Here is a 27560-nt window from a genome sequence, read left to right as displayed (position 1 = left end):
TATTAGGATGAAGCAGTAACATCAGAGATATGTGACAGACAGACAGCAGCAACCTGCCACACAACACATCAGTGTACAAATTCAGAGGCCGTCCACACGAAAAACAAAAGCAAAAAACGTACATGTATTGCATCGTTTACTATTTCGTTTTTCTGATCGTCCACACGGATCCTGAAAATGCAGCGACTGAAAACGCACTTTTTTTGGGTCTCAAGGGTGAAAAAATCAGAAAATGCAGACCTCCTGTTCTCTTGTGGAGGGCGAATCCACACACTTTCCAAAACGACGACGCCATCGCCTCACCCCCCCGACGTCTCATTACAAGAACAACAACAATGGCGGACTACTGCTTGTGTTCGTGTTTCTTGCAACTTCCTCGCCTTGTAGTCGAGTGTGAGTCGCAGCAGCAGTTAGACCTCATTATCGGTCCACACAAACGATTCTGGTTTCCTTACACGAGCCATTTTCGTCTTGTTTTCAGATTCTCCTTCTACTGTCTGTTTGTAAACAGCGCACAAGCTTTATGCGCATGCTCCTTCTCTTCTTTTCCGTTTTTGGTGAATTTCAAGCGCCACCTAGAGGCCTGAAATATGAACTACAGCGTTTTGAGTCGTTTACAGTGGATCTGTGTGGACGCAAATATTCTTGCAAGGCCTTTCAAAGAAGGTCATCTGTAATAAAGTGGCAAAGATTTTCTGGTTACTCACCACCTATTTTTTTGTATTATCTTTTCTCAGTTTTCAAGCAGAAATGACAAACACTTGATGGTTCAAGCTTTTGAAATGTTGGAATCAGCTGCTTTTTCCCTCATTTTACATTGTAGTACCTTGAATGTCTTTAGCTTTTGGGCTATTGGCCACATCCAAAAGAGACACCTACATAATGATCATCTTGGGCTCTGGTAAAATTGTAGTTTTAATTTTTTTTCTGATGTTTTATAGACTTTTTATCTATTGATCGAGAAAATGCCAGCATTAAATCATTTCCAAAGTACTTCTTTAACAGGGAAACAAACTGCACTCAGAAACAAACAGAAAGAAACTGGAAGAGTGATTATTTAATAGTCATCACACCAACACACACACTTTCCAGATCTGTGGAGTTAATTTAAACGTTTAGCTCTGCCTAAATGAAAACACAATGTCCCATGTAACCTTCAGAATTAGTGATATAAATTTACAGAAACACGCACACTTAAATAACACCACAAAACAGAGATTGTCTTTTGTAATGCAGCTTTATTCAGCAGGATAGTTTTCACTATCAAGCAATTTGACATTTTTCAACATCAGTTACAGCTGTGACTGAAGTCACTACATCTCAAAAGCTTCATGTTGACTCAGCCAAATTATTTCTTGCTTTGCCAGGCACAAAGATATAGTTACAACTATATCATCAAAATCAAGAACAGACTCAGTCCTGATAGTATAGCTTCAATTTTTCGTCCTCCTCTTTATCTTGGAACCTGTCCAAACTGTTTGCACACCGAGTTAGAGAACAGGGGAAAACAGAAATGAAAGAAGAAAATGATTAGTCAAGTCATCAACGGAGGTCGATCAACAGAATCATAATTTGGAAATATTGCAATGATTAAATTATTTTTTTCAATTATATTTAAATGACTTTTACAAAACATTTAGTAGAAATGAGAGAATTTCACTGATTCCAGCTACTGTAATGTGTCAGTCTGCTTCTTTACTCTCTGTTATATCATCATGAATTTAAATAGGTTTTGACAAAAGAAGGTATTTCAAGACGTCAACTGGGGACCTGGTTCATGCTGATGCTTACTATGTTTGATAATTTTGAGGCATTTCACACAGTCTTTAGATTTGTTTTATTTGTCTAGTCAAAATCAACAGAAGTTACTCAGTAATACTTACCCTCTTCCTCCTCTTCTGTATTCTAAAGGGACGACATAATGATGACATGAATAAACATTATCCATTATATTACATAACATCATATTTGAACATCTTTGAAATTAGAACATTAATGATGCTCGCTGTACTTTTGTTAGCTGAGATACCAGGACTAAATAAAAGATTTAAGCTAAACACAGAACTAAGTGAAGTTGTATGTTCTTAGTTAGTACAGTCAAGTGTGATTTGTTGATCACAGACTACAGTAGCCTGCTGCTTGTGTAAATCTGAGGTCTATCTGTTAATGTCAACTCAGTATGTATGAACATTTATTTACCGTTTATCCCCGCCTTGATACCATGGTACACCCCACTTACGAACCGTCCGAATCGAGAACGACTCTCCCCGGGTTCAGCCATGAGGACGACCAGCGTCAACACCAGAAAGATCATAACACACTTCATCCTGAAACACACATCACAGTGGCCACATCCTGAATCACTCATTCCCTTTGTTGTTCAGCGTCAAAGCTCATCACATCTTATCTAAAAGATATTGCACCTATTGAAGTAAAATGAGGATTACACTTGGCTCTCACCTTTCCACAGCTTGATTGTGTCACGGACAGCAAAGTGAGCACAGTGAAATCTAGGGGTTATGTGGACGTCTTTGCAGAGCAGTAGTGAGTTACCTGTCTCTTTATAAGGATGGAGATGGAATAATCTTATCTAGTCATTTTGTATTGTCATCGTATTTTGCAATGCCAACTTCTGTACATTGATGATAAGATGTTGATCTTATTTCACTTACTGATGACTTGACATGTTATAGTTTACATGAGAAGACAAAATTACACAGCATTACTTATCATTCTGCGGCTCTACAGCCTCACGAAATGTGACCACTAGAGGTTCTGTCCCATAACTGTTATATGATTGCAAAGAGAATTCATGATGGCTTTGATGAGAAGAAAAGTAATTTATTTGTTTTATCAGCAAAATATCATCATATTAAATAACTTTATTTATAAAAGTTTAAATAAATACCTGTTTGTATTGCAGCTTTTTATTCAGCAGGATTGTTTTCACTGTCAACAATTTTACATTTTCCAGAATCATTTAAAGCTGTGACTCAAATTACTATGTACATCTCAAGGGCTTCATATCTAAGCATCCAATTATTTCTTGCTTTGCAAAGGACAAAGATAAAGCTCAAACCATATGTTCAAAAAGAAAATTATAATTTTCATACTGAGAATGATGGTAGTCAACTGTAGGTGAGGCTCTTTCCACTCTTCTATACCAAGTTAGGGAAGGGACGACCAAAACTTCCAATTTGAAACAATGAGTCAAATTATCAACAGAGAGATTCAAAACTACAATTTGGTACTTTTGTTAAAGTGACCTGAACATGTCAGACCACACAGTTAAGTAATCTAGATAAAATGTTGGGTGGGGGTTTTTTGGGGGGTTCTCAGTCTATTTGGATGAAGCAGTAACATCAGAGATATGTGACAGACAGAGACACTGACTAACAGACAGACAACAGCAGCCTGCCACACAACACAAAAACACATCAGTGCATAACTTTAAAGCCCCAGCATGTGTTTTAATGTTGTATTATCTCTTTTGCAAGGCGGTGTGGACGTGTACAAATGGACTGACACCTCCCTCATCCTTCTGTTAGGTTAGGACAACTTTCCCTGTTATCATGTTTATTATTACATTAAGTTCTGGACACATCATAGAACTCCTGTCATAGTTCTCTCCAGCTTACACCTGACCAACGGTCTTAGCACCCACAACAAATAAAGACACCTGTGTGGATGGACAAGGCCTTTCAAAGAAGGTCATCTGTAGTGAAGCAGCAAAGATTTTCTGGTTACTCATCACCTGTTTTTATCATTATCTTTTGTTAATTTTCAAGCAGAAATGACACACCCAATGGTGCCAGCTTCTGAAATGTTGGAATCAGCTGTTTTTTTCCCTCATTTTACACTGTAGTACCTTGAATGTCTTTAGCTTTTGGGCTGTTGGCCCACTTTTTTTAACAGTGAAATAAGAGCATTCAGAAACAGAAATAAATATGACCAGCAAACCACAAAACAGAGATTGTCTTTTGTAATGCAGCTTTATTCAGCAGGATAGTTTTCACTATCAAGCAATTTGACATTTTTTAACATCACTTACAGCTGTGACTGAAGTCATTACATCTCAAAAGCTCCATGTTTACTCAACCAATTATTTCTTGCTTTGCAAAGCACAAAGATATAGCTCAAACTATATCTTCAAAATCAAGAACAGACTCAGTCCTGATAGGATAACTTTGACTTATCATACTCCACTTCATCTTGGGATGTTGCCCATCCTCTCCGTCCACCCCTATACCAAGTTAGAAAAGAGGGGGAAAAAACAGAGGAATCAGTTTGTGAAATCAGCAGAATGTAAATTGACAAATATTTTATGAATTTAATTACTTTTACAGAAGAAAACCAAGCTAAAATGACAGAAATTCACTGATTCCAGCCTCTGAAATGTGTACCTGCTTCTTCATTCTCTGTTATATCCTCCTGAATTCGAATAGGTTTTGACAAAATAAGGTATTTGAAGACGTCAACTGTGGACCTGGTTCATACTGTTGCTTACTATGTTGATAATTTTGAGGCATTTTGCACAGTCTTTAGATTGGTTTTCTTTGTTTGGTCAAAATCAACAGAAATTACTCAGTTATACTTACCCTCTTCCTCCTCTTCTGTATTCTAAAGGGACGACATAATGATAACATGAATAAATATTAGTAAATTCTATTTTTGTTAGCTGAGATACCAGGACTAAATAAAAGATTTAAGCTAAACACAGAACTAAGTGAAGTTGTATGTTTTTAGTTAGTACAGTCAAGTGTGATTTGTTGATCACAGACTACAGTAGCCTGCTGCTTGTGTAAATCTGAGGTCTATCTGTTAATGTCAACTCAGTATGTATGAACATTTAGTTACCGTTTATCCCCGCCTTGATACCATGGTACACCCCTCTTACGAACCGTCCGAATCGAGAACGACTCTCCCCGGGTTCAGCCATGAGGACGACCAGCGTCAACACCAGAAAGATCATCACACACTTCATCCTGAAAAACTCATCACAGTCGCCACATCCTGAATCACTCATTCCTTTTGTTAGTCAGCGTCAAAGCTCATCACATATCATCTGAAAGACTTTTTGTATAATAAAGTAAAATGAGGATTACATTTGATTTCTCACCTTTCCACAGCTTGATTGTGTCAGAGACAGCAAAGTGAGCACAGTGAGATCTAGAGGTGATGTGGACGTCTTTGCCGAGCAGTCGTGAGTTACCTGTCTCTTTATAAGGATGGAGATGGAATGATCTTATCTAGTCATTTTGTCTCGTCATTGTATTTTGCAATGCCAACTTCTGTACATGGATGATAAGATGTTGAACTTATTTCACTTACTAATGACTTGACATGTTGTTGTTTACATGGAAAGACAAAATTACACAGCATTACTTATCATTCTACGGCTCTACAGCCCCACGAAATGTGACCACTAGAAGTTCTGTCCCATAACTGTTTATATGATTGCAAAGAGAATTCATGATGTTTTTGCTGAGAAAAAAAGTAATTTATTTGTTTTATCAACAAAATATCATCATATTATGAGTAACTTTATTTATAAAAGTTTAAATAAATACCTGTTTGTATTGCAGCTTTTTAATCAGCAGGATAGTTTTCACTGTCAATAATTTTACATTTTCCAGAATCATTTAAAGCTGTGACTCAAATTACTGTGTACATCTCAAGAGCTTCATGTCTAAGCATCAAATTATTTCTTGCTTTGCAAAGGACAAAGATAGAGCTCAAACCATATGTTCAAAAAGAAAACTATCATTTTCATACTGAGAATGATGGTAGTCAACTGTAGGTGAGGCTCTTTCCACTCTTCTATACCAAGTAAGGGAAGGGACAACCAAAACTTCCAATTTGAAACAATGAGTCAAATTATCATCAGAGAGATTCAAAACTACAATTTGGTACTTTTGTTAAAGTGACCTTAAACATGTCAGACCACACAGATAAGTAATGTAGATAAAATGTTGGGTGGGGTTTTTTTTTGGGAGGTTCTCAGTTTATTTGGATGAAGCAGTAACATCAGAGATATGTGACAGACAGAGACACTGACGAACAGACAGACAACAGCAGCCTGCCACACAACACAAAAACACACCAGTGCACAACTTTAAAGCCCCAGCATGTGTTTTAATGATGTATTATCTCTTTTGCAAGGCAGTGTGGACGTGTACAAATGGACTGACACCTCTCTCATCCTTCTGTTAGGGTAGGACGACTTTCCCTGTTATCTTGTTTATTATTACATAAAGTTCTGGACACATCATAGAACTCTTGTCATAGTTCTCTCCAACTTACACCTGACCAACGGTCTTAGCACCCACAACAAATAAAGACACCTGTGTGGATGGACAAGGCCTTTCAAAGAAGGTCATCTGTAGTGAAGCAGCAAAGATTTTCTGGTTACTCATCACCTGTTTTTATCATTATCTTTTGTTAATTTTCAAGCAGAAATGACACACCCAATGGTGCCAGCTTCTGAAATGTTGGAATCAGCTGTTTTTTTTCCCTCATTTTACACTGTAGTACCTTGAATGTCTTTGGTTTTTTGGCTGTTGGCCCACTTTTTTTAACAGTGAAATAAGAGCATTCAGAAACAGAAATACACTATTCACAATAAGTTGGGGATATTGTTATTTACATGAGTGCTTTTCCTATTTGGTCTGAATTTTAATGAAATAAGTAAAAGTTCCCTTTGATATTACTAATAATGAATGAGAAGAAACACCATTTTCATTAGTTTGATATTTATTACCCCAAAAATTTAGACAATAACAAGGATAGCCCCAAATAACAAAAATTGACAATGTCAGTAGCGGGTGTTTCCACCATTTGCCGCAATGACAGCTTGACAGCGGCGTCTCATGCTCCTCACTAGCCTCATGATGTTGTTCTGAGGCAATGCGTTCCACTCCTCCACAAATGCTACACGCAGTTCTGCCAGGTCACGTGGGGGTGGGGTACGATCATCCAGTCTCTGCTTCAGCTGGTCCCAGACGTGCTCTATGGGGTTCAAGTCAGGGGACATTGCTGGCCATACCATATGAGGCACTCCGACTTCCTGAAGTCGAGCTGTGACAATTCTGGCACGATGTGGTGGAGCATTATCATCCATGAACAGAAAGTTGGGGGTGTGCTGGCGGAATTGTGGGATGATGATGGGTTCTATGATGTCTCTGAGGTAAGAACGTGCAGTGACTGAGCCATCTACAATAACCAAATCTGTTTTGCGCTGACTGGTGATGCCTGCCCAGACTGTTGCACCTCCTCCACCAAAGGGAACCCTGGGGACCATGTTGACCTCGGCGTATCACTCACCTTCTTCTCCAGCAACGCTGACGACCATCATTTCTGTGCAAGGTGACCCGACACTCATCAGTGAACAGGACGGTAGACCACTGCTGCATTGTCCAGGTCACATGGTCTTGTGCCCACTGCAAACGTTCACGGCGGTGTCTTGGTGTCAGTGGAGCCACCTGCAACAGTCGTCTGGCATTCAAGCCAAAGCGGTGAAGTCGGTTTCGAATGGTTTGTCTGGAAACCCTAGTACCCCTCACATCTCGTAACTGGGCCTGCAGCTGTGTGGCAGTTGCATAACGATGTCTGAGTGCATAGGTCCTTAGGTACTGGTCACCGTTGCGGTCTGTCACTCGTGGGGCTCCACTCCTGGGTCTGTCACGAACTCTGCCAGTAGTTCTGTGTCTCGATGCAAGTCGGCTGATGACACTTCGAGACACACCAAGTTCAGGAGCAACATCTGACTGCCTGCCAGCGACCCGAAGGCGCGCTATGGCCAGGTAGCGCTGCTCGTCTGTTAAGTGACATCGTGTGTTCATGGCTGTTTGAATGATGAACTTGGAATGACTTACTGACAGTACCAGCTTTTTATACCCACAATGTTGAAATTGATGCCACATTGAAAAGGGTTGTCTTTTAGTTTTTTGGTATTGGCCCCAATATGTAAGGCACACTGTACACAGTGAGACCATTACGTGGAAAACACAAAATTAGGTGTGTCTATCACCCCAATACAATTGCCTCCCTATCCCAAAACTCTCTGAAGTGAAACAAACACCATATGTATGAAATCCACTGAGTCTCTCACAATATCCCTAACTTATTGTGAGTAGTGTAAATATGACCAGCACACCACAAAACAGAGATTGTCTTTTGTAATGCAGCTTTATTCAGCAGGATAGTTTTCACTATCAAGCAATTTGACATTTTTTAACATCACTTACAGCAGTGACTGAAGTCACTACATCTCAAAACCTCCATGTTTACTTAACCAATTATTTCTTGCTTTGCAAAGCACAAAGATATAGCTCAAACTATATCTTCAAAATCAAGAACAGACTCAGTCCTGATAGTATAGCTTCAATTTGTCGTCCAACTCTTTATCTTGGAACCTGTCCAAACTGTTTGCACACCGAGTTAGAGAACAGGGGAAAACAGAAATGAAAGAAGAAAACGATTAGTCAAGTCATCAACAGAGGTCGATCAACAGAATCATAATTCGGAAATATTGCAATAATTAAATAAATGTTTTCAATGATATCTAAATGACTTTTACAAAACATTTTCAGTAGAAATGACAGAAATGTACTGATTCCAGCTACTGTAATGTGTCAGTCTGCTTCTTTACTCTCTGTTATATCATCATGAATTTAAATAGGTTTTGACAAAAGAAGGTATTTGAATACGTCAACTGGGGACCTGGTTCATGCTGATGCTTACTATGTTTGATCATTTTGAGACATTTCACACAGTCTTTAGATTTGTTTTATTTGTCTGGTCGAAGTCACCAGAAGTTACTCAGTAATACTTACTCTCTTCCTCCTCTTCTGTAAACTAAAGGGATGACATAATGATGACATAAATAAACATTATACATCATATTACATAGCATCATATTTGAACATCTTTGAAATTAGAACATTAATGATGCTGTCTGTATTTTTGTTAGCTGAGATACCAGGACTAAATAAAAGATTTAAGCTAAACGCAGAACTAAGTGAAGTTGTATGTAGTAAGTTAGTACAGTCAAGTGTGATTTGTTGATCACAGACTACAGTAGCCTGCTGCTTGTGAAAATCTGAGGTCTATCTGTTAAAGTCAACTCAGTATGTATGAACACTTGTGATTTACCTCTAGCCCCCTCCTTGATACCACGGTACACCCCACTCACGAACCGTCCGAATCGAGAACGACTCTCCCCGGGTTCAGCCATGAGGACGACCAGCGTCAACACCAGAAAGATCATCACACACTTCATCCTGAAAAACACATCACAGTGGCCACATCCTGAATCACTCATTCCCTTTGTTAGTCAGCGTCAAAGCTCATCACATATCATCTGAAAGACTTTTTGTATAATAAAGTAAAATGAGGATTACATTTGATTTCTCACCTTTCCACAGCTTGATTGTGTCAGAGACAGCGAAGTGAGCACAGTGAGATCTAGAGGTGATGTGGAGGTCTTTGCTGAGCAGTCGTGAGTTACCTGTCTCTTTATAAGGATGGAGATGGAATGATCTTATCTAGTCATTTTGTCTTGTCATTGTATTTTGCAATGCCAACTTCTGCACATGGATGTAGACATTTTGGTCTGATTTTACTTCGTAATGAAAGTTACACAATACTACTTGTCATTTTCTGGTTTATGGCCTCACAAAATGTGACCATAGGAAGTTCTGACCCATAACTTTTCATATGATTACAAAGACAATTCATGTTTTTACTGAGAAAAATAAGTAATCTATTTGTCTTATGAGCAAAATATTACATAGAATAACAGGAAAACAACTGATTGCAAACAAAGTACACCCTCTCATGACCATGGGGCTGTCAAAATTGCTCCAAAATGACGTTTGAATATTCGCTCTAAAAAAAACACATAGGTTCGAACCATTCGAATATCTATATTTGCGCATTATGTCAATAACAGGATGAGAAACTAATACAACGAGACATAACTACTTGTATAGGTTTTTCGGGATACGGTACCTCGGTTCCAATTCTTGACTAAACTCTTTGAAGCCCATGCCATCAATGATACTGATCGGCCTCATGTCCTTGCATAAGAATGAAGCCAAGTATCTTCATGCATGCCTCTTGTTGTGCTGCAAACAAAGAGCTTGTGGCGGGCGGTGAAAAATACGAGTTAAGACGTGGCTGTTTAGTTGGAGTTCCAGAGATCATGGCATGCTCGTTTGGGTGCACATTTTCAAGATGTGCCCTCATGTTGTCTCGCTAGCCCTTTTTAGATAGAAAAGGTGGCACATTTGCTCCAAAGTAAGGGCGGCAATGTGCCAGCCTGTCTTTCTAAAATGGAGGCACAATATTCCTCCTTTTCCAAAAGCCACCACTGGGGTAGAAAACGTGTGACGTGAAGCGTGTAGTTGGGCTGTGAACAGTGACAACAATTTTTGTCTTCAAAATAAGAGCTTTGCATTGCACGACATCTGAGTTTAGAACTGGGTTCTTAGTGGGGGTGTTACGGCCCCAGTGCTGTAGGTGTGTTTTGTGTTGTTTTTTGTCACCCATTCAGGTGACGGCCTCATCCTCCCCCTCCTCCTCGTCAGTGTGTGGATCGCACACCTGAGGCTACTTGCCACTTAGGCCATGTGGTATAAAGGTGCTGTGGATGCCAGTGGGCTGGGTGGCCGTGATATGCAGGAGCCAGACAGCCTGAGCTACAGCGTGTATTGGTTTTCACGTGACTATAGCCGTGTGGGCTAATGAGTGTTTTTTTTGTGGGCAGTAAAGCCGTTTTGAGTTAATATTTGCTACAGTTCCCTTTTGTCTCCTTTACACCCAGTTTATCATTTTACTATGTCACTCCCTTCATCCCCTAACCATCCGGGGACTTTACTTACTTAATTTCAAATTAAAAGCAGGGCTTTTAATTTGAAAGTAGCGACTGTTAGTAGCTTGCTGCTACAACAACAAGCTAACACAACCAAACAGCTACAGAGACCAAGGAGACGCTAGCGCTATCTCCTGGATCTCAGCGGCTGTCCAGTTGCTCATCTTAATGTCCGCGGATGAAGTGATGGACTGACTGCTGTGATCAGCTGTTTCTTGGTTTTAAAACTCCCACCGCTGTGGGTCGCACAACAGTGCAGGTCATCGACACACCGCCCATCTCACGCAGGGGCCGGCACATTGACGCCTCAGATTTAGATAGCAGGCGAGGTGGAAATAAGTGTACCCTCCGAGGCGGCAAATCGGCAGACCAAAACAGACCCCCAATTTACTGGCCTCTGTCTAAAACCACGGACCGAGCCACCAAAAGGACGGGCAAATTGGCGGCTTGCAGCCCTGTCTGAAAACGGCTACTGTCAGCAGTGAGTGACGCTGTGCTCGTGCGACTCCTGTGACCTGTCCTTGTGTTTTTTCCGCAGTCGAATATTAATTTTCACAATCAAATCTCAGTTTTTCTTTTTATATTCAAATATGCTTCGAATTTAGAATATTTGTTGACAGCCCTACATGGCAACGGCACGCCCTGAGTCCCTCCCCCGTCCAAAAGCACTCACAGGCGGTCAGTCTCTCAGTAGCCTCGTGCAGCAGTCCAGCCTGCAGTCAGAGCAGAGAGGAGACAAACACCACTCCGCGTCCAGGCGTTCCGGCGTACAGAGCGGGGTGTAAATGTACCATATATTACCAAATAATAGCCGGGTTTCAATTAACGGCAGGGTCCCCTTTAAACGCCGGGTGCAGGTGTATATTTTGATAAATAACTGCGGGGGAAACACCTGGGAAACACCCCGACGTCATCATCATGACGTCTACCGTCACGTCTCTTTAGGAGCCGCTCCTAAATCCGAATTTTCCAAATATCACAATAACAAAACAGTAAAAATCAAAAAACTTAATATTCACATTATTCTGTTTTTGTTTTAAAACAGAATAACAGCTACAAAATCTGTGATTTTCTGTTATTCTGTTTTTCTGTTTTTCCGTTCTGGTTTTAAAACAAAATAACAGAAAAACAAAGTTGTTTTTCTGTTATTTTAATTTGGTTTTGAAACGGAAAAACCAAAGAACGAAGGGTACACGGATTAACATATCAAAGCATTTTTACGATGTTGTTTTAAAAAAACAATGTGATGTGTGTAATTCTATTGTTTTCTTATGTATCTCATTATTTAGTTAAACAGGAAAAAAGTTAAAGCTAGGTCTACACAATATGGTCAAAAAAATCGAATTGCATTTATGTTGTCAGATACTGCAGTATTTATTTATATATCCCACTGAAATCAACAGCAATTTTTGATCAGGAGTGCTTACCGTGGAGTCGTCTAGTCTGCTAAATGGACAAAAAGAAGAACATTCATCAACAATGGCATATTCTTATCATATCTGAAAATCTTTTAAAATAGTACACTTATGATGCCAATTTAACTTAGCGTTAAGTTGCTGTGATGCCAGAACTAAGTACAAAATGTAGTTCTTAGTGGCAAAAATGTTGTATGTGTTCATGTTTTATAGAAATGTGTTGATGGCAGACTAAGGTAGCCGTCTGTTTCTGTAAATCAGAGGTCTATCTGTTGATGTCAACAGATACACATGCCATGATATGCCATGATATGACATACACATTTACTTGTATATGCCTGCGTGATGCCTATAAATACAGCCTTGGCCCCTCTCATTAGGCGTCTGAGAAAACACTCAGTCCTCTGGTTCAGCCATGAGGACAACCAGCAACAACACCAGCAAGATCGTAGCATACCTCATCCTAAAAAGAAAAACATACCCAGATCCAGTTAACTGGATAATAACCTGTTTTTAAAGCCTCTGCTGAAAGTCTTGAATCCTCCAAAACATGTTCAGCCATGAACCAACTTCAACACCAAAACCTGAGAAAAAAAATGTCATGAAAAACAAGAACATAGTGGACACTGAATCAACTTTCAGATCTCTCTAGTGTACCAATTGGTTAGTATAGCACAGTATTAAAAAGGCCCAATGTGTATTAACTGTCTATTCTCAGTTACATATTGCAAAACTTTCCAAATGGACCTGCTTAAAGTAGTTTAATCTGTTAGGATACAACATACAATACCCTTTCAAAAATTATTTGTTGAACAGAATGTATTAATTTGCGAACCCTTTTTGACAAACATGCAAGTGAAAACAGTACAATGACTATGCTGAATGAATTAAGTAGCCTAAAAAAGGTGGTAAAATGAAAACTGCTTTGGGATTCAACTTTAACAACAAAGACAAACAAAAGTTGACATAGGGTAGACAGGCTCATTTACAGTACATATATGGTTGTTCATGTTCATGATGATTCTTCAGTTTACTAGCCAATCAAAAAATATTTTTTTTTTATAAAGCGTAGTAACCTAGACAGAAGTCTTTCAACACAGCTGTTTTTGGGAAGCGTGCAGAAGACCTTATCAAGTGTCAAGCCACAGTGATCGTGTAAAAACATTTATCAGCAAACCGTACTTTGATGTTGGTCTGCATTTTGTCACGCAGCACCCAAAAGTGACCAAGAGGAACCCATGGAAAGAGGTAGTAGGGCTAAGTCGCACCTTCATCATCGTTCATTTTTATCAGTCAAGCCAGGAGAGGATACAGTCATTGTTCCTCAACTGCCAAAACAAACTGATGGTTTCCATGTTCTTGCGGGGTGAAGTTTTAGTAAAGCATCAACAGTATGTAGGAGAAAGGAAAATTCTTTAACTTGATAACAATGACACCTTGTACCTACATTGCACTTTTCTGAATACTCTATTGCTTGACAAAAAGCAACGACAAAACAAAGAAAACATTACAAAGATGGGTTAGTAGTTGTAGGCAGTGTTGAAGCGATGTGTTTATAGGGATTTCTCGAAGGTGGACAGTGAGGGGGGAGACTCTCATGTTTTTTGAGGATGAGTTCCAGAGGATGGGAGCGCAATGCAGAAGGCCCTGGTTTGTGTCCGCTGACCTGAGAGTGTGGTTGGGAGTGTGCCAGTGGAGGAACTCAGACAAGTAGGGGGAGCCAGAAGGTGGGGGGTTTTGTAGGTGATGATGAGGCCAGTGGAGGTTCTGAAGGACGGGTTTGATGTGGTCCAGTTGCAGGAGTGTGTGTAAGAAGACAAGCAGCAGAATTCTGGTCGCAATCGTGGTTTCTTGAGTGTTTCGGATGATGAACCATACATGAGACTATTGCAGAAGTCCAGTCTGGAAGTAATGATAGTTATAGTGGTGTTTCTGAGATGGAAGCTTAATTAACTCTGCAGTCTTTTTACAGTAACTTCTCTCTAACTTCTTTTGGTTACCTTTTTGCTGGCTTGTTGAAGTTGTACCATTTATACACCTATGCCTACACTATTAATTTAACTTTATGTCATAAAAAAAAAAGAAACTGTGGCAGTAATGGAATGTAACCATGTACATTTACTCAATTACTGTGCTTGAGTTCACCTTTAAGGTACTATACTTTACTTGAGTTTTTCCATTTTCTGCTCCTTTATACTTGCCCTCCTCTACATTATGGAGGTACATATTGTCATGATCCTGGGTTTTATTGTTTTATTTTGAAATCATGCTCTTGTGTGTCTCTTCTTGCTTTTCCGATTCTCCCGTGTGTTTTTCCCTTCATTACCTCACCTGTTACTGATCCCCTCGTCAGTGTCCCTGAGTATATAGTCTTTGTTCTCCTTCATGTGTTTGTCGGTTTGTTTCGTGATATCCTCCGTGATGTTTCCCTGTTACTTGGTCTTGGTCTACCTCTCCCGTGTTGCCACCCGGCATTCTGCTGCAGTGTCCCTCAGGTGTCTCCTCATGTCTCACCCTGGTATGTTTCTGGTTTCTGTTGTTCTTCATTAATTTGTACTTTGTCTTCGTTGGACTTTGTTAAGCTGTTTGCTACTTTTGTTTGGTTTTTGTCCTTTTGACCCGTTTTTTGGTTATTCTGCCTCCCTTGGTCGTTTGGTTTTGTTTGTACTTTATCTTTTGTAAATAAAGTTCGCCTTTTGTTCCCCCATTTCCTGCCTCCCGTGTGTCTGCATTTGGGTCCTCATCAAGTTTTCCCCTAACAGTAACACAAATTGTACTTTTACTTCACATTAATCTGATCATTTGAATTACTAGTTACTTTAGAACCCTAATCCTAACCCAGACTGCATCATATGAGCCAAAGTAGCAATTAGCCAGGCTAATAATTAGTTGACTCATAGGATACAGTATAGATACTGTACATGTAAATGTATTTATAATTTTACTGCCTTTAGACACTGAAGTACATTTATTGCCAGAAAATTACTTTTGATACTCCAGTATAGTTGATACCACATACTTTTACTTAAATATTATTTATATGACTGACTTTAAGTAATGTTTATCACAATAGCTTTATGAGTATGACTGGGTACTTTTGAAAACACTGCCCTTTAGATGTGTTTCCATTAAATTATGTCTCTCCCTTTAAAAATTTATCAAACACATGCAATTGAATGAATCAAATTTATAAACATATCCAAACCCTAGGATAACTAATTATAAAGTAACTAGTAATGGTAATGGATAGATAGTAATGATCATAGCATTCTTTTGCATTTTTTCATGTTTGTGACACAAATTATTTTAAGAAAGCAGAATAATTTGAAAAAGAAGAGTTTATCATTCACTGACCTAGCCACACCGCTGTTAGCGGTCTTAACACTTCATACGAAACAAGAAGGGCAAGGTCAACTTCCTCTTTGGAGCAACATTGTGTAAATGTAATGTCACAACAACATACTGCCACATTTGTGTCTGCACACTACTGTATATCCAGTTGCTTATGCATTGGAATTCCACTCTCTTTGTTTGTTTTTTGGGCGGAGGGAAAATTGAGAGAGTTCAGCTCTAATACATGACAACATGCAACAAGAGCACTTGTCAGGTATTATTCAAATGTCAAGTCCTCATATCAGCGGGTAGTCCTGCTGACAATATAAAATGGTTAAAACAATCTTTAAAAACAACCCCATCCAGTTATAAAAACTTTTTTATGATCTTATTATTTGTAGCAAGTTATTGTATTATTATTAGACATTCTAAGACCTGGATTAGGTTTCATCAGGTCATAAGTTTATTCTCTGCTTGTCAAAAATCATTGGAAAAAAATTCAATATTGCAACGTATTGCCTTCTCTTACAATATGCTTATCGATGCGCTAGCGCCAAATACAAATATTTTAATTAAAACATGCGGTTGCTCTAAACAAATTCTCCTGACAATTTGACCTACCAGAGACATGACCTGATAACTCCTTGATGTGAACTTCAATGAACTTCAAACTAAACTCTAGAACTGCCCTGCTTCATGGCAGTTTAGCCAGTTTATGGCTATCTGATAAGTGGAATGATGACACACATGGATGTGGACAAGTCACAGTCAGAGTGTGATAAAGAGAAAGGGTATTTTAAATTCTAGACAGATACCGTTAGATGATTGTCTTGCAATTTACTGATCATCGCATCGTCGCATCGTTATTGCGGGCAAACATATTGTGAATCATATCATGAGTTACTTAGTCTCTCATATCATAGATTATCTTAAACCTGTAGAAAATATGTTGTCCCTCTTACAAATTAAGAGAAGTCTTGTCTCCCAGCCATCAGTTTATACTTATCTTTCCACAAGTTATTCTGCTAATGGTCAGGCTGTATGACGTTACTTCCACATTTAAAACGTTGATTTATACTAGAGATGCACCGATCAGGATTTTTTGGGGCCGATCACCGATCACCGAAAGCAGTATCTGCCGATCCCGATATTGCCGATCACCGATCACAGCGTCAAATCCATAAATTCTTCTATATTATTGTCTTGTATAACTTTCATATATTTAATTAATTATTCTTCTTACACAACATTGACATTGTATTATTAAGTATAAAAATTAGGAGATAAGAAAGTATCATGAATTGACCACTGTTTTATTGCAGGCTGAGGCAATATACAATATTTCACACTCTAGAGACTTTTAGAGACAACTTGGACTCAGCTTACATAGAGTAACTGTAGCTTACTAGTGGGAATGCATGCAGTCAGGGTGGGAATTTTGTCATTTTAGGGGCAAGTCCATTTGGCCTTCAGTTTTTTTTTCAGGGGCACCGTGACCAAGGCCACATGACAGGGCACAAAGGCCACTGGGTAAAATGTGTTGATTTACCTTTCAGACTGATACCATAACATCCTAATTTATAATAAGACATTGTGTATTAAAACATTTTTTTATACCAAAATCAAGTTAAAGTTACATTAGAAAGTAGTTTTTGTTAAGTAGGGTTAGGGTGAGGTGGGTTTTGTGACACCTCACTGAATATTAGTGTTATTGAATATTTCTCCCAATAGAAATGCCCCAAAATTATGGTAAAGCACATTTTTTCCAAACAAAAAAAATTGTAGAATAACCAGCAGGAGACCACTGATGTGTGGAGTGATTTTGGTGACACTACACTCTGAATAATCGTTCGTTTTGATTAACATACGGTTGTAGCTCGTTTTTACCTTACTACGGTAGAAAAGAGCCGTCGTTTGTGTTTTAAAAGGTTTCACTTATGAGTTATTGATCCGGGAAGTTCGAATCTGTGAATATATTTCCAACTTTACCGGACTAAATCCTACCACATAAGTCAGTTGCGTATCATGTCAAAGCCGGCTGTGCTCGCTTTCGCACCTGTGCTGTAAGTTTCGTACTTCTGTTTTTGAGACGCTGCTGCTGTTTGAGAGGCTTTCACGTGAGATCATCGTGATGATGAGACTCCACCTGCGCGAACCGCGGACTCACTAAAGTTACTGTGAGTGACTACTGTGCACTCAGGTGGCTGTAATTAAAGGCAAGCTCGCTACACTGACCGGGCCAGGGGCACAGAGGCCACTGTGGCCTTATGATGAGTTTTTTTTTCACGGGGCATCAAGGCTAAAGTGCGGGGCAACGGCGGCCATGAAAATCCCTCCCTGCATGCAGTTAATGCACTGTCTTTATACTTAAACGTCATCTGATCGGCCTGATGTGATCTATTTTGAGAACTCCGATCAAAACCGATAGGGGCATTATTGGCCGATTGCGATCGGTGCATCTCTAATTTATACCCTCCAGCTTTAGTCATTGTCTTTTCACTCTAAATTGTAAATGTGGATATAAATTTCCATTATTCATGTAAACATATTACAAGAAAGTTAAAAAAAAAAAAAAAAACATTTAGTTTTCTGGCTGCTGGGTCTCTCGTTGACTCATGTTCCTTCTTATCAGAGGAAACACACTGTTTACCACATGTCAGTGGCAACACAAAGTTTTTTTTATCTTTGACGTTTTGGCTTTGCTGCCTCATGCTTGTGTGAGAAGACTAGTTCATTTAATAGCTATGTTCTCACGGGCTATGTGACTTAGCATCTTACTAGGACCATTCTTCATCCTCAAACACTTTCAAGATACTGTTGAGTGGTATCATAGTGGTATAAACTTTTAATCATATCTTAACAATATTTTAAGCTTTACAGAGTCCTCCAGGGTTTACAGTTGTGAAGCCACAGTACATGAAGCTACTGTTACCTCCAGCTGCTCAAGTGTAGAGCTGTCAACAGTATTGTTCGGGGGGTGTCAGGTATCTTTACCCTGATTACGTTACATTCATAATACAAGTAACCAGGCCACATTTCTGAATGAAAATGTGGAAAAACAAGTAAACATTTGTACAAATTTTGTTGAGTTACCTACTTATTATCCCAACATTTTTCACCAATGTTCATGCACCCTTTATTTTGTTACCTTTGTTTGTTTTAAATCATGGGCAAACGCCAGATTTTCATTAGCAGTGATGTTTGTTTCAAAATGAAGACTCCCATGATCCTACAATTCTACACAGCATTTTCAAAACTCCTTCACTTGCTCTATTGGTCTTGATTTGAGAGACCCCTAGTGGCAGAAAATACATACTAAGATTGTTGTAAATTTTTTAATGAACAGCGAAACTATTCATCAAATATTCACAACTATTCATCCCTCTTAAAGGTCCTACTATTAAGAATAGTTGATTTTTGAGTCTCATTACCAACTCGTCAAATAACAAGGCTGTTTGACAGCAACGTAAAGTGCTAAAAATTTTCCAAACATAGCATACACTTTAATGTATATGACCAACATTGTATTAAATTTTTCTTGCTAACGATCAAATCTATCATTTAATCTAATGTTTATCAAGCAGAAATGTGAAACAATCAGTGGGTGAACCTTCTCAATAATATGAAGATGTGCTACTTTTTCATTTCATTGTTGTAACTTATATTTTAGGTTTGGAATACGGATCGACCCATATGGTTTTTCAAGTCTGATTGCAATATTGAATATTGTAATCAAGGAGTTCGAAAACTGATATTTGAAACCAATACACATTTGCAGTGAAAATAAAATAAATGTTGAATAATAAGTGATTTAATGTAACTTACTACAATTTCAAATATAACTCAGGTACAGCTTGTGTGCAATTTGAGGTACATTTCCATTTTCAGCTACTCCATACAAAATACTACATATATATGTTAACTTTACTCTGCAGATTCAGATAATTTAGTGTTGATAGGCTGTTACTATACCAATAATAGGAAAAATACCTCAATAACCAGCAAAGCCAGTGGTGTAAAACAAGGACTTTCCGTGTTAGGCTCTGAAAAGTGGTGAAGACATTCTTTACTTTTGTATGGGTTTTTATAAACTCAAAGTTGTGTAAAGTCAGCAGTATAGCATAATGTCAATAGCATAATGCTGAACATATAAGTATTTACAGATGAAACAGTGTTGTTATGTCAGTACTAAAAGAGCTGATTTTTCCTCTGTCCTAGCATAGAACCTTATGAAATACATTGAGTCTTTGTGTATGCATTGTCAGAGTAGTTAATTTTTTTTTTATTAATTTACTTGTGTTTTGTGTATTCTAAATGTAATAGTTACCACTGACTTCACTACTACTACTACGCTATCTTTTCACATTTATCATTATCTCGTAATGTAACTCTAACTTGTGGCCAAAAGTCACACAGGTTCCAGTCACAGAACACACACAAACACATCCAAGCTTTTTCCACCAACTGATGATTTTTTTTAACATTTGTTTTATTCTAATTAAAATTGTAAGCAAACAGCAGAAAATGTTTGGCTGCAATGCGTATTTAATCTGAACAACTGACATTTTGCCAAATGTATTTGGCCACAATTCCTCAATCAATTAAGTCTATGCATGTGTTATTGCGGTTGCCACACTTTTTGAAGAGCAAGAAGTATTTTTCTTCATTGAAAATATAACTTCAGAGTGGCCTCTTTAGCCTAGTGAAAAGCATTAAGTGAACGTTTGTCAAGCTGCTGCTGCTGCTGCTGCTCCAGCTGCTCCAGCTGCTGCTCCAACTGCTCCAGCTGCAAGTCTCCATGGCGTTGGCGGACAAGACTGGTTAAGGTAGAGAAAATAGTAGTATTTGTTTTTGTATTCTCATATATATAAGAAATATAGGTACAGTGTTAAATCACATTGAGTGTAACAGTTATGTATATTGTACTTAAACTTTGAAGTATTGTGTAAAACTAGTGGTTGAATGATTGTAAAAACTCAAAACAGATAGTCAGGTCCTTACTCGTGGATCATCGTGCCAGCTAAATAAAACAGACAGGAGAGGAAAAGAAATGCATTAAATCTGAACTCATATCATACAATATCATACATCACACAGAAACGTTGTTGTACACAGCAGTCAGCAGATAAATACATTTGTTATGAAGACATTGTAGAACATTGATCAGTGTTGTGGATTCTTGTACATGGTCAGTAATACACATTGATTTATGATACATTAATTTGAGATCAGATAATACCCCACAACGTGTCATCATATGGAAAATTCAGGTGTAACTTATAATGTGAAAAACAAATGCTCTCTTTTCCTACATAAGAGCAAACTGACTGTTGCTGCTGCATTTGACAAACAATTTGATTGTGAAACCATTTTTATTAGTTGTATGTATGTTTTTCCAGTATGTCCTAATTAAAGGCAAAATGATCCCACCGTACCGGTGATGGCTCCACTGATAAGCAATCCAATAAAACCCTCTCCAGGTTCAGCCATGAGAACAACCATGGACAACACAAGAAAGACCACAGTACACTTCATCCTAAAGAAAAAAAAAAAACGAAAATGTAATAGTCAAATATAATAGTTGCTGTTTTTTATGTGTCGGAATCTGTATTTGTATCTTAAATGCAAATGAAATTTGAATTCCCTTCCTACCTTTCACGGTCAGAGACAAAAGGCTGTTTTCAAACAGAGCAGTGAGACGTTAACAGTTGATGCAAATGTCTGTGTCTACTGTTAGACTGGTACACATCACCCATCTATATATGCAGGGATTAAATGCATTAGCATATGAAATGTTTTTTTTTTTCTACAGTGATGATGTGATTATTATCTCATAAACACCAGATACAAGTTCCACATTGTACTTCTGTATATTCTGATGAAAGAGAATCTTGGTTACAAGAACACAGAGCAGTTTTATAAGAAATGTTCAACTGACCTTTCATGCAGAACTCAACAGTTGCCAGCAAGCTGCCATCAAACTTTATAAAAAATGTAATAACAATAATAATAATGATAATAATAATGCATTGTATTTAAAGGCACCATTCAGAGCACTCAAGGGTACCACACAAAACAACAACAGTACATCAAAAAAAAAAAAAAAAATCTGTAAACATTTTAGTGCAGTTTATGAAAGATCAATAGATAAATATGAGGATACAAATTACATAGTGCAGTAAATAGATTAAGCGATAGTGTGATTCTATGATTAGTATGATACTGAGTAGGCCACTCCGAATAAGGGTGTTTTCAGGCAGGATTTAAAGGTGGAGACAGTGTCAGAAGTGCAAATGTCTTGTGGGAGAGTTCCAAAGGCTGGGGGCAGATCGGTTGAAAGCTCTTGACCCCATGGTGGTTAAGTTGGCAGATGGGGCAAAGAGCTGGATGGTAGAAGAGGATCGAAGAGTGCGGGAGGTTGTGTGGATATTGACAAGTTCAGCAAGGTATGATGGTGCCAGGTTGCGAAGTATCATGAAAGTGAGAAGAAGAATCTTATAATCAATGCGGGATTTAATAGGGAGCCAATGGAGTTGCTACAGGGCCGGAGTGATGTGTTCAGTAGAGGGAGTTCTGGTGATGATACGAGGAGCAGCATTCTGGACCAGTTGGAGTTCATGCAGTGAGCATTCCGAGGAAGACCATGAAGGAGAGAATTACAGTAGTCCAGATGGGATGTAATCAGGGTGTTTGCGAGAATAGCAGTGCAGGTTGTGAGGGACAATTGATGTTGCGTAGATGGAGCGTAGTATGCAGACCATGTAACATTATTGATGTGTGCTTCGAAAGTTAAGGTGCCATCAAGGATGACACCCAGGATCTTTACCTAAGGTGATGGTGGGACAGTGGAATTGCAATGAGGAGGACCTCAGTTTTGTCGCTGTTCAGTTTAAGGAAGTTGAGTGAGAACCATGAGTCAGATGCCATTAAGAGGTAATTTGTGATTTTCACCAGGGCTGTCTCGATGCTCTGAAGGGGACAAAAGCCGGACTAGAATTGTTCAAAGAGGTTGTAGTGAGACAGATGGGTGTTAAGCTGAGCTGCAACAGTTCTTTCAAGTATTTTGGAGAGAAATGGCAGGTTTGAGATGGGACAAAAGTTATAAGAGAAGACAAGGCAGGCAGGCAGCTTTTTATCAGGTAGGTAGGTAGGTAGGTAGGTAGGGAGTCTAACTGGCATGTGGATGATTTGGATTTAAGGATGAGTCCCATTATTTGAAGCTGGCAAGTGGAGAGTGAATGGAACATGTGGGCAGAGAGTGCAGAGTGGATGTAGGGTTGTTTGAAGCAGCCACTGTCTTCCGGATGTTTTCAATTTTGGAATTGAAGAAGGTCACATAGTTACCACACTGTGTAACGTATGGTTACGTTGTAACCTTGGTTCTCTGAGTGAAGAGACTATCTCTCCACTCCGTTACATATTCCATATGTACGGGATATGACCCCCGCTGCTTGTCAGGGCACTTGGATATTTCTTTAAGACACACCGGCTTGCCCGGCCACGCCCCATTGCGTAGCTATAAAGCACCTGCGCCGGCGTGTAATCACTGATAGTTTGAGCGAAACGTGTCTCCGAGCGGCCTAGGGGCTGGAGAGATAGTCTCTTCACTCAGAGAACCAAGGTTACAACGTAACCATACGTTCTCTATCGTCTTGAGACTATCTCTCCACTCCGTTACATATTCCATATGTACGGGGTAGATCTTTAAGACACCCCGTGAGGAGACGGTGCAACCCACAATCCCATGTGCAACAAACGAACTATTTACAAATGTACACTATATACAACTCCCCGGAGCAGGCCCTGCAAGTCGCTAGGGCCGGCCCTGGGAGGGAAGGGCTGCCGGGGGAGCCCGCAAGCCGCAAGACTGACCCAAAGGGGACAGGCAAGGGCCCCGCAAGACGCAGGGGCCAGCCTGTTCACGGAGCAACCGCTCAATCAGCCCGCAAGACGCAAGGCTGAGGGGGAGACAAAAATGCCTACCGTCGGGCCACGCCCAGCACACACTCCCCAAAGGAGGGGCTGGCGGCCACATTCACCCGGTAGAACCTGGTAAAGGTTGACTGGGACGACCACGTGGCAGCGGAGCATATGGAAGCAAGGGAAGCCCCCCGCCACAAGGCCCATGAGGCTGCCACGCCCCGAGTGGAGTGTGCCCGGACCCCTGGTGGAACAGGCGCACCTGACAGTGCATAGGCCTGGCGGATCGTGTCCACAACCCAGTGCGACAGCCTGGATTTTGACAGAGGCCTGCCCAAACGCCCATGGTCGTAACACACAAAAAGCTGGTCGGACTTCCGGACCGCCTGGGTACGACGAATGTACGCTGTCAGGGCCCTGACCGGGCATAGTGTGGACTGGCTCTGCTCAACCTCCTCGCCTGCGCTGGGCGAGGAGAGAGACTGGAGCTCGACCGACTGAGCCAGGTGGAACTCAGTCAGGACCTTAGGCAGGAAGGCACGGTTGGGGCGGAGAACCACACTCGAGCCGTCTGGGGAAAACCGACAGCAGTCACCATGCACCGACAGGGCATGGAGTTCACTTACCCTTCTGGCCGAGGTGACGGCGAGCAGAAGGGCGGTTTTCATGGAAAGCCATTTGAGGTCAGCACCCCCTAGAGGTTCGAAGGGGGGACGCTGAAGGGCTCCAAGGACGATATCCAAATCCCAGGGGGGAACTGCAGGGCCGTCGGTACGCACCGTGAGTCGCTGGGCCCCTCGAAGAAACCGGGAAATGAGCACGCAGTCCTCCGTACTCAGTGCAACTTCCCCGATGCGCACTGCCTTGATTGCTGCCACCAACCCTCGCAGTGTTACGGCGGCCTTCTGTGCCTCAAGCTGGGACTGCAGGAACCGCAGGATCTCCTGAGCCGAGGCACAATATGGGTCCACCTGGTGAGACACACACCAGGTGGTAAACACCTGCCAACGATATGAATAGGCAGCCCTCGTGGAAGGAGCCCGGGCATGCTGGATTGTTGCCACCACGGGCTCCGGCAACCCTAAGGCCAGGAGCCTGTCCCTCTCAGGGGCCAGGCCACCAGCCTGAGCCCCTCTGGAAAGGGGTGGAACAGGGCCCCGTTCGCCTGGGAGAGCAGGTCCCTCCGGTGCGGGAGCTCCCATGGCAACCCATCTAGCAGGGGTGGAATCGCTGAGAACCACAGCATATGGGGCCATAGAGGAGCCACCAGAATAAGCCGCACGCGCTCTACCAGAACTCTTCGGAGAAGAGGCTGGAGAAGAGTGAAGGGGGGAAAGGCGTAGAGCAGGACTCGGGGCCACGGGTGCGCCAGAGCGTCCCAACCCATGGGGGGATCGTCGTTCCTCAGGGAGAAAAAGAGCGGGCAATGTGCCGACTCCCTGGACGCAAACAGGTCGACCTCTGCCCTGCCTAGGCGGCGCCATATCTCGGAGACCACCTGAGGGTGGAGTCTCCACTCCCCCGGCTGGGGCCCTCCCCTCGACATGATGTCCGCCGCGGAGTTCAGTGCCCCTGGCACGTGCACGGCTCTGAGCGAGAGGAAGTGTGGGTGAGCCCACTGCCACAGGATGGTTGCGAGCTTGCACAGGGCAGGGGAGCCGAGGCCCCCCTGTCTGTTGATGTAAGCGGCCGTCACTGTGCTGTCGGTGCGGACGATGACGGGAAATACGCATCTTTGAGGTCTATGGTGGCGAACCAGTCTCCTGCAGTGACTGCCTGCCTCACCCTGGGGACTGTCAGGAACCGGCATCGCAGGGGCCGGAGATACCTGTTGAGCCCCCTGAGGTCTAGAATTGGGCGGAGCCCCCCGTCTCTCTTCGGAGCCAGAAAATAGCGGGAGAAGAACCCGGCCTGGTGATCTCCAGCGGGCACCTCCCTTATAGCCTCCTTCTCCAGGAGGGTGGACAGCTCCGCCTGCAAGACTGCTCTCTGTTGAGGATTGCCCACTGTTGTAAAGGTGGGTGTCCTTGTTACTGGTGGCCGTCGTAGAAACTGGATACGGTATCCGCGGGTCATGGTTGAGACCACCCACGGGTCTGCCCCCAGGCCGCCCTCCCAACGGCCACCGGGCCCCCAGCCGGGGCCCGTTGGCCGTCAGGAGGGCGGGGGGCGCCTAGAGGAGCCCTGAGCCTTAGCAGGTGGTCCTCTCCCTTTGCCCTGTCGGCGGTACCCGCGCTGCCGGGAAGCCTCCAACTGGAGTCTAAGGTCCCCTCGTCCCCATGTTGAGGCTTCTGGTGCCGGCTGAGGCCGAGACAGTCTTGGCCTCCCAGGGCCCGTGGCACGCCTGGCCAGGCCACCTGAGACCTCCTTCGCACAGCGACGGCTCTCCTGAGCCTGCTGTATCAAGGCAGTAGCGTGGGGCCCAAACATTGCGGTGGGTTCCACTGGAACCTTAAGCAGGCAGTCTCTATCCCCCTGCTGAAGCTGGGACTGAGACAGCCACAAGTGGCGCCTGGCCACCCAGAAAGAAGCCAAGGCACAGCCTGCTGCCTCAGCCTGCTCCTTTATCACTGAGGAGAGGCATGAGGAGGCCATCCGCAGCTCCTCGCCTACACTTGTGTCCGCCTGAACTTGATGAGACAAGTCGCGGAGGTAGAGTGACAAAATGGCCCCAGTATTGGCCAACCGAGTCTGCACTGCCATAGCCTTGTGTAGCTTAGCGAGCAGACTATCCATAACCCTGCAGTTCTTGCTAGGGCAGGTGGCATTGCCGAGGATGGAGCTGGAGGGAGAGACTAGTGGAGTGAGGGTTCGGTCCACTGCGGGAAGTAGCCCACAAGCGATCTGGTCCCTGTCATGCACGTTGGAGAAACGGCGACATGCCGCAGACCACCTGTGGGTAGCAGCTGGAGACTGGAACTGCTGACACAGCAGCTTTTTAAAGTCAGGTAGGAGGGGCACCTGGGTTGATGCAGGGCGCACCTCCATACCCTCCTCGAACCTAGAAGGTGCGGTCCCAGGGCTCCCAGGGAGGGCAACGCCCAGAACCCTGGAAGCCCTGTTCATCACCTCCTCAAACCGGTGGGCCAACTCCCCTCTTGTCACCTCGCCCACTGTGTGCTGTGCACAAGAGAGGTCATAGTCATCCGAGGAAAAAACGGTTTCCACATCCACGTCCTCCTCCTCGGCTTCTTCTTCCTCCCTGCCTGACCCTGAAGCCGGGGGCGGGAAAGAGCTAAGCGGAGGCCGGACCACCATAGGCTGAAGAGGGGGCAATGGAGCCTGCCAGGCTCCTGGATACTCCCTCCTCCCTTCCGAGGCTGTCGCCATTCTCCCGATTTTCTGTCTCGGCCCCTCGGAAACATGGGAGCCTGTACGCTTTGCAGCAAAGAAGCGACAGCGAGCCTCCCTAGTACGTGCAGGCAGGATAAAGCCATCCATGCACGACTGAGGATTTTCCTTAGAGACCAGAGCATGCTCGTGTCCCAAACACAGCACGCAGTTATCATGCCCATCCTCTAGGGGCATGGCCACCCCGCAGCCCACACAGCAATGCCCCTCCTGGTCTGCCATACTGCCAGGGGCCGAAACCGGAAGTGCTTCGCCACTTCCTGTTTATCTGCTAGCCGGCCGCACCGCAGCTCTCTTGCTAGTTATTTGTGTTTTTTTTTTTTTTTTTTGTGTGTGTGTACTCGTGCCTGCCGCTCACGAGGGGATGGGGGAGAGTGGGAGAGAGATGTTCGCCGCCGAGCGCGTCAGCCCGCGAACCGCGGGCAATACGCCAGGGAGAGGACGCCCAGAGGCCGGGAGCCAGAGATCTCCGGCTCCCAGACCAGGTGCGCGGTGTTTACCCCACTAGCGCGTCAGCTCACGAGCCGCGAGCAATACGCCGGAGAGGGGACACTGCCAGTACTCAGCGCGTATCCCCCGATCGCGTTAGCTCATGAGCCGCGAGCAATATGCTGGGGAGAGGGAGAGTGCTTGAACTGGGAGAGACGTTCGCCGCCGAGCGCGTCAGC

The 27560-nt window shown here is 42.4% G+C and overlaps 3 protein-coding genes across 4 annotated transcripts in view; 1 reads left to right on the top strand and 2 right to left on the bottom strand.

Moving 5' to 3' along the window:
• Nucleotides 1-27560, top strand: part of LOC115574023 (exostosin-1) — a 339107-nt gene that overhangs the window by 164469 nt on the left and 147078 nt on the right. The window lies entirely within an intron of this gene.
• Nucleotides 3974-5199, bottom strand: LOC115574027 (dicentracin-like). 2 transcript variants are annotated; one of them, XM_030405215.1, is made up of 4 exons: nucleotides 5106-5181; nucleotides 4858-4985; nucleotides 4599-4620; nucleotides 3974-4243 (listed from the first exon to the last, which is right to left on the bottom strand). In XM_030405215.1, coding segments are annotated over exons 1-4 (228 nt in total). In that variant the 5' UTR covers nucleotides 5108-5181; the 3' UTR covers nucleotides 3974-4167. The 2 variants fall into 2 exon arrangements, with proteins under 2 accessions (XP_030261075.1, XP_030261077.1); XM_030405217.1 differs by having other exon boundaries at nucleotides 3977-4243; nucleotides 5120-5199.
• LOC115574026 (pleurocidin-like peptide WF3) lies at nucleotides 20147-21367 on the bottom strand. The gene is made up of 4 exons (XM_030405214.1): nucleotides 21274-21367; nucleotides 21057-21157; nucleotides 20623-20641; nucleotides 20147-20438 (listed from the first exon to the last, which is right to left on the bottom strand). Exons 2-4 carry the CDS (start codon nucleotides 21154-21156, stop codon nucleotides 20321-20323), a joined length of 237 nt encoding a protein of 78 aa, XP_030261074.1. The 5' UTR covers nucleotide 21157; nucleotides 21274-21367; the 3' UTR covers nucleotides 20147-20320.

The sequence above is a fragment of the Sparus aurata genome, chromosome 22 (assembly GCF_900880675.1).
Source record: "Sparus aurata chromosome 22, fSpaAur1.1, whole genome shotgun sequence".
In the NCBI taxonomy this organism is placed as follows: domain Eukaryota; kingdom Metazoa; phylum Chordata; class Actinopteri; order Spariformes; family Sparidae; genus Sparus; species Sparus aurata.
This window is presented reverse-complemented; position numbering and strand designations above follow the sequence as displayed.

What these genes read in the sequence shown, in the direction of transcription:
- LOC115574026 (XM_030405214.1), bottom strand. Translation starts at nt 21,156, where the DNA reads ATGAAGTGTACTGTGGTCTTTCTTGTGTTGTCCATGGTTGTTCTCATG.
- LOC115574027 (XM_030405215.1), bottom strand. An exon ending in TATCAAGGCGGGGATAAACG is followed by an intron (nt 4,621 to 4,857) that starts GTAACTAAATGT and finishes TCGTCCCTTTAG; the next exon opens with AATACAGAAGAGGAGGAAGA. An exon ending in TACAGAAGAGGAGGAAGAGG is followed by an intron (nt 4,244 to 4,598) that starts GTAAGTATAACT and finishes AACTTGGTATAG; the next exon opens with GGGTGGACGGAGAGGATGGG.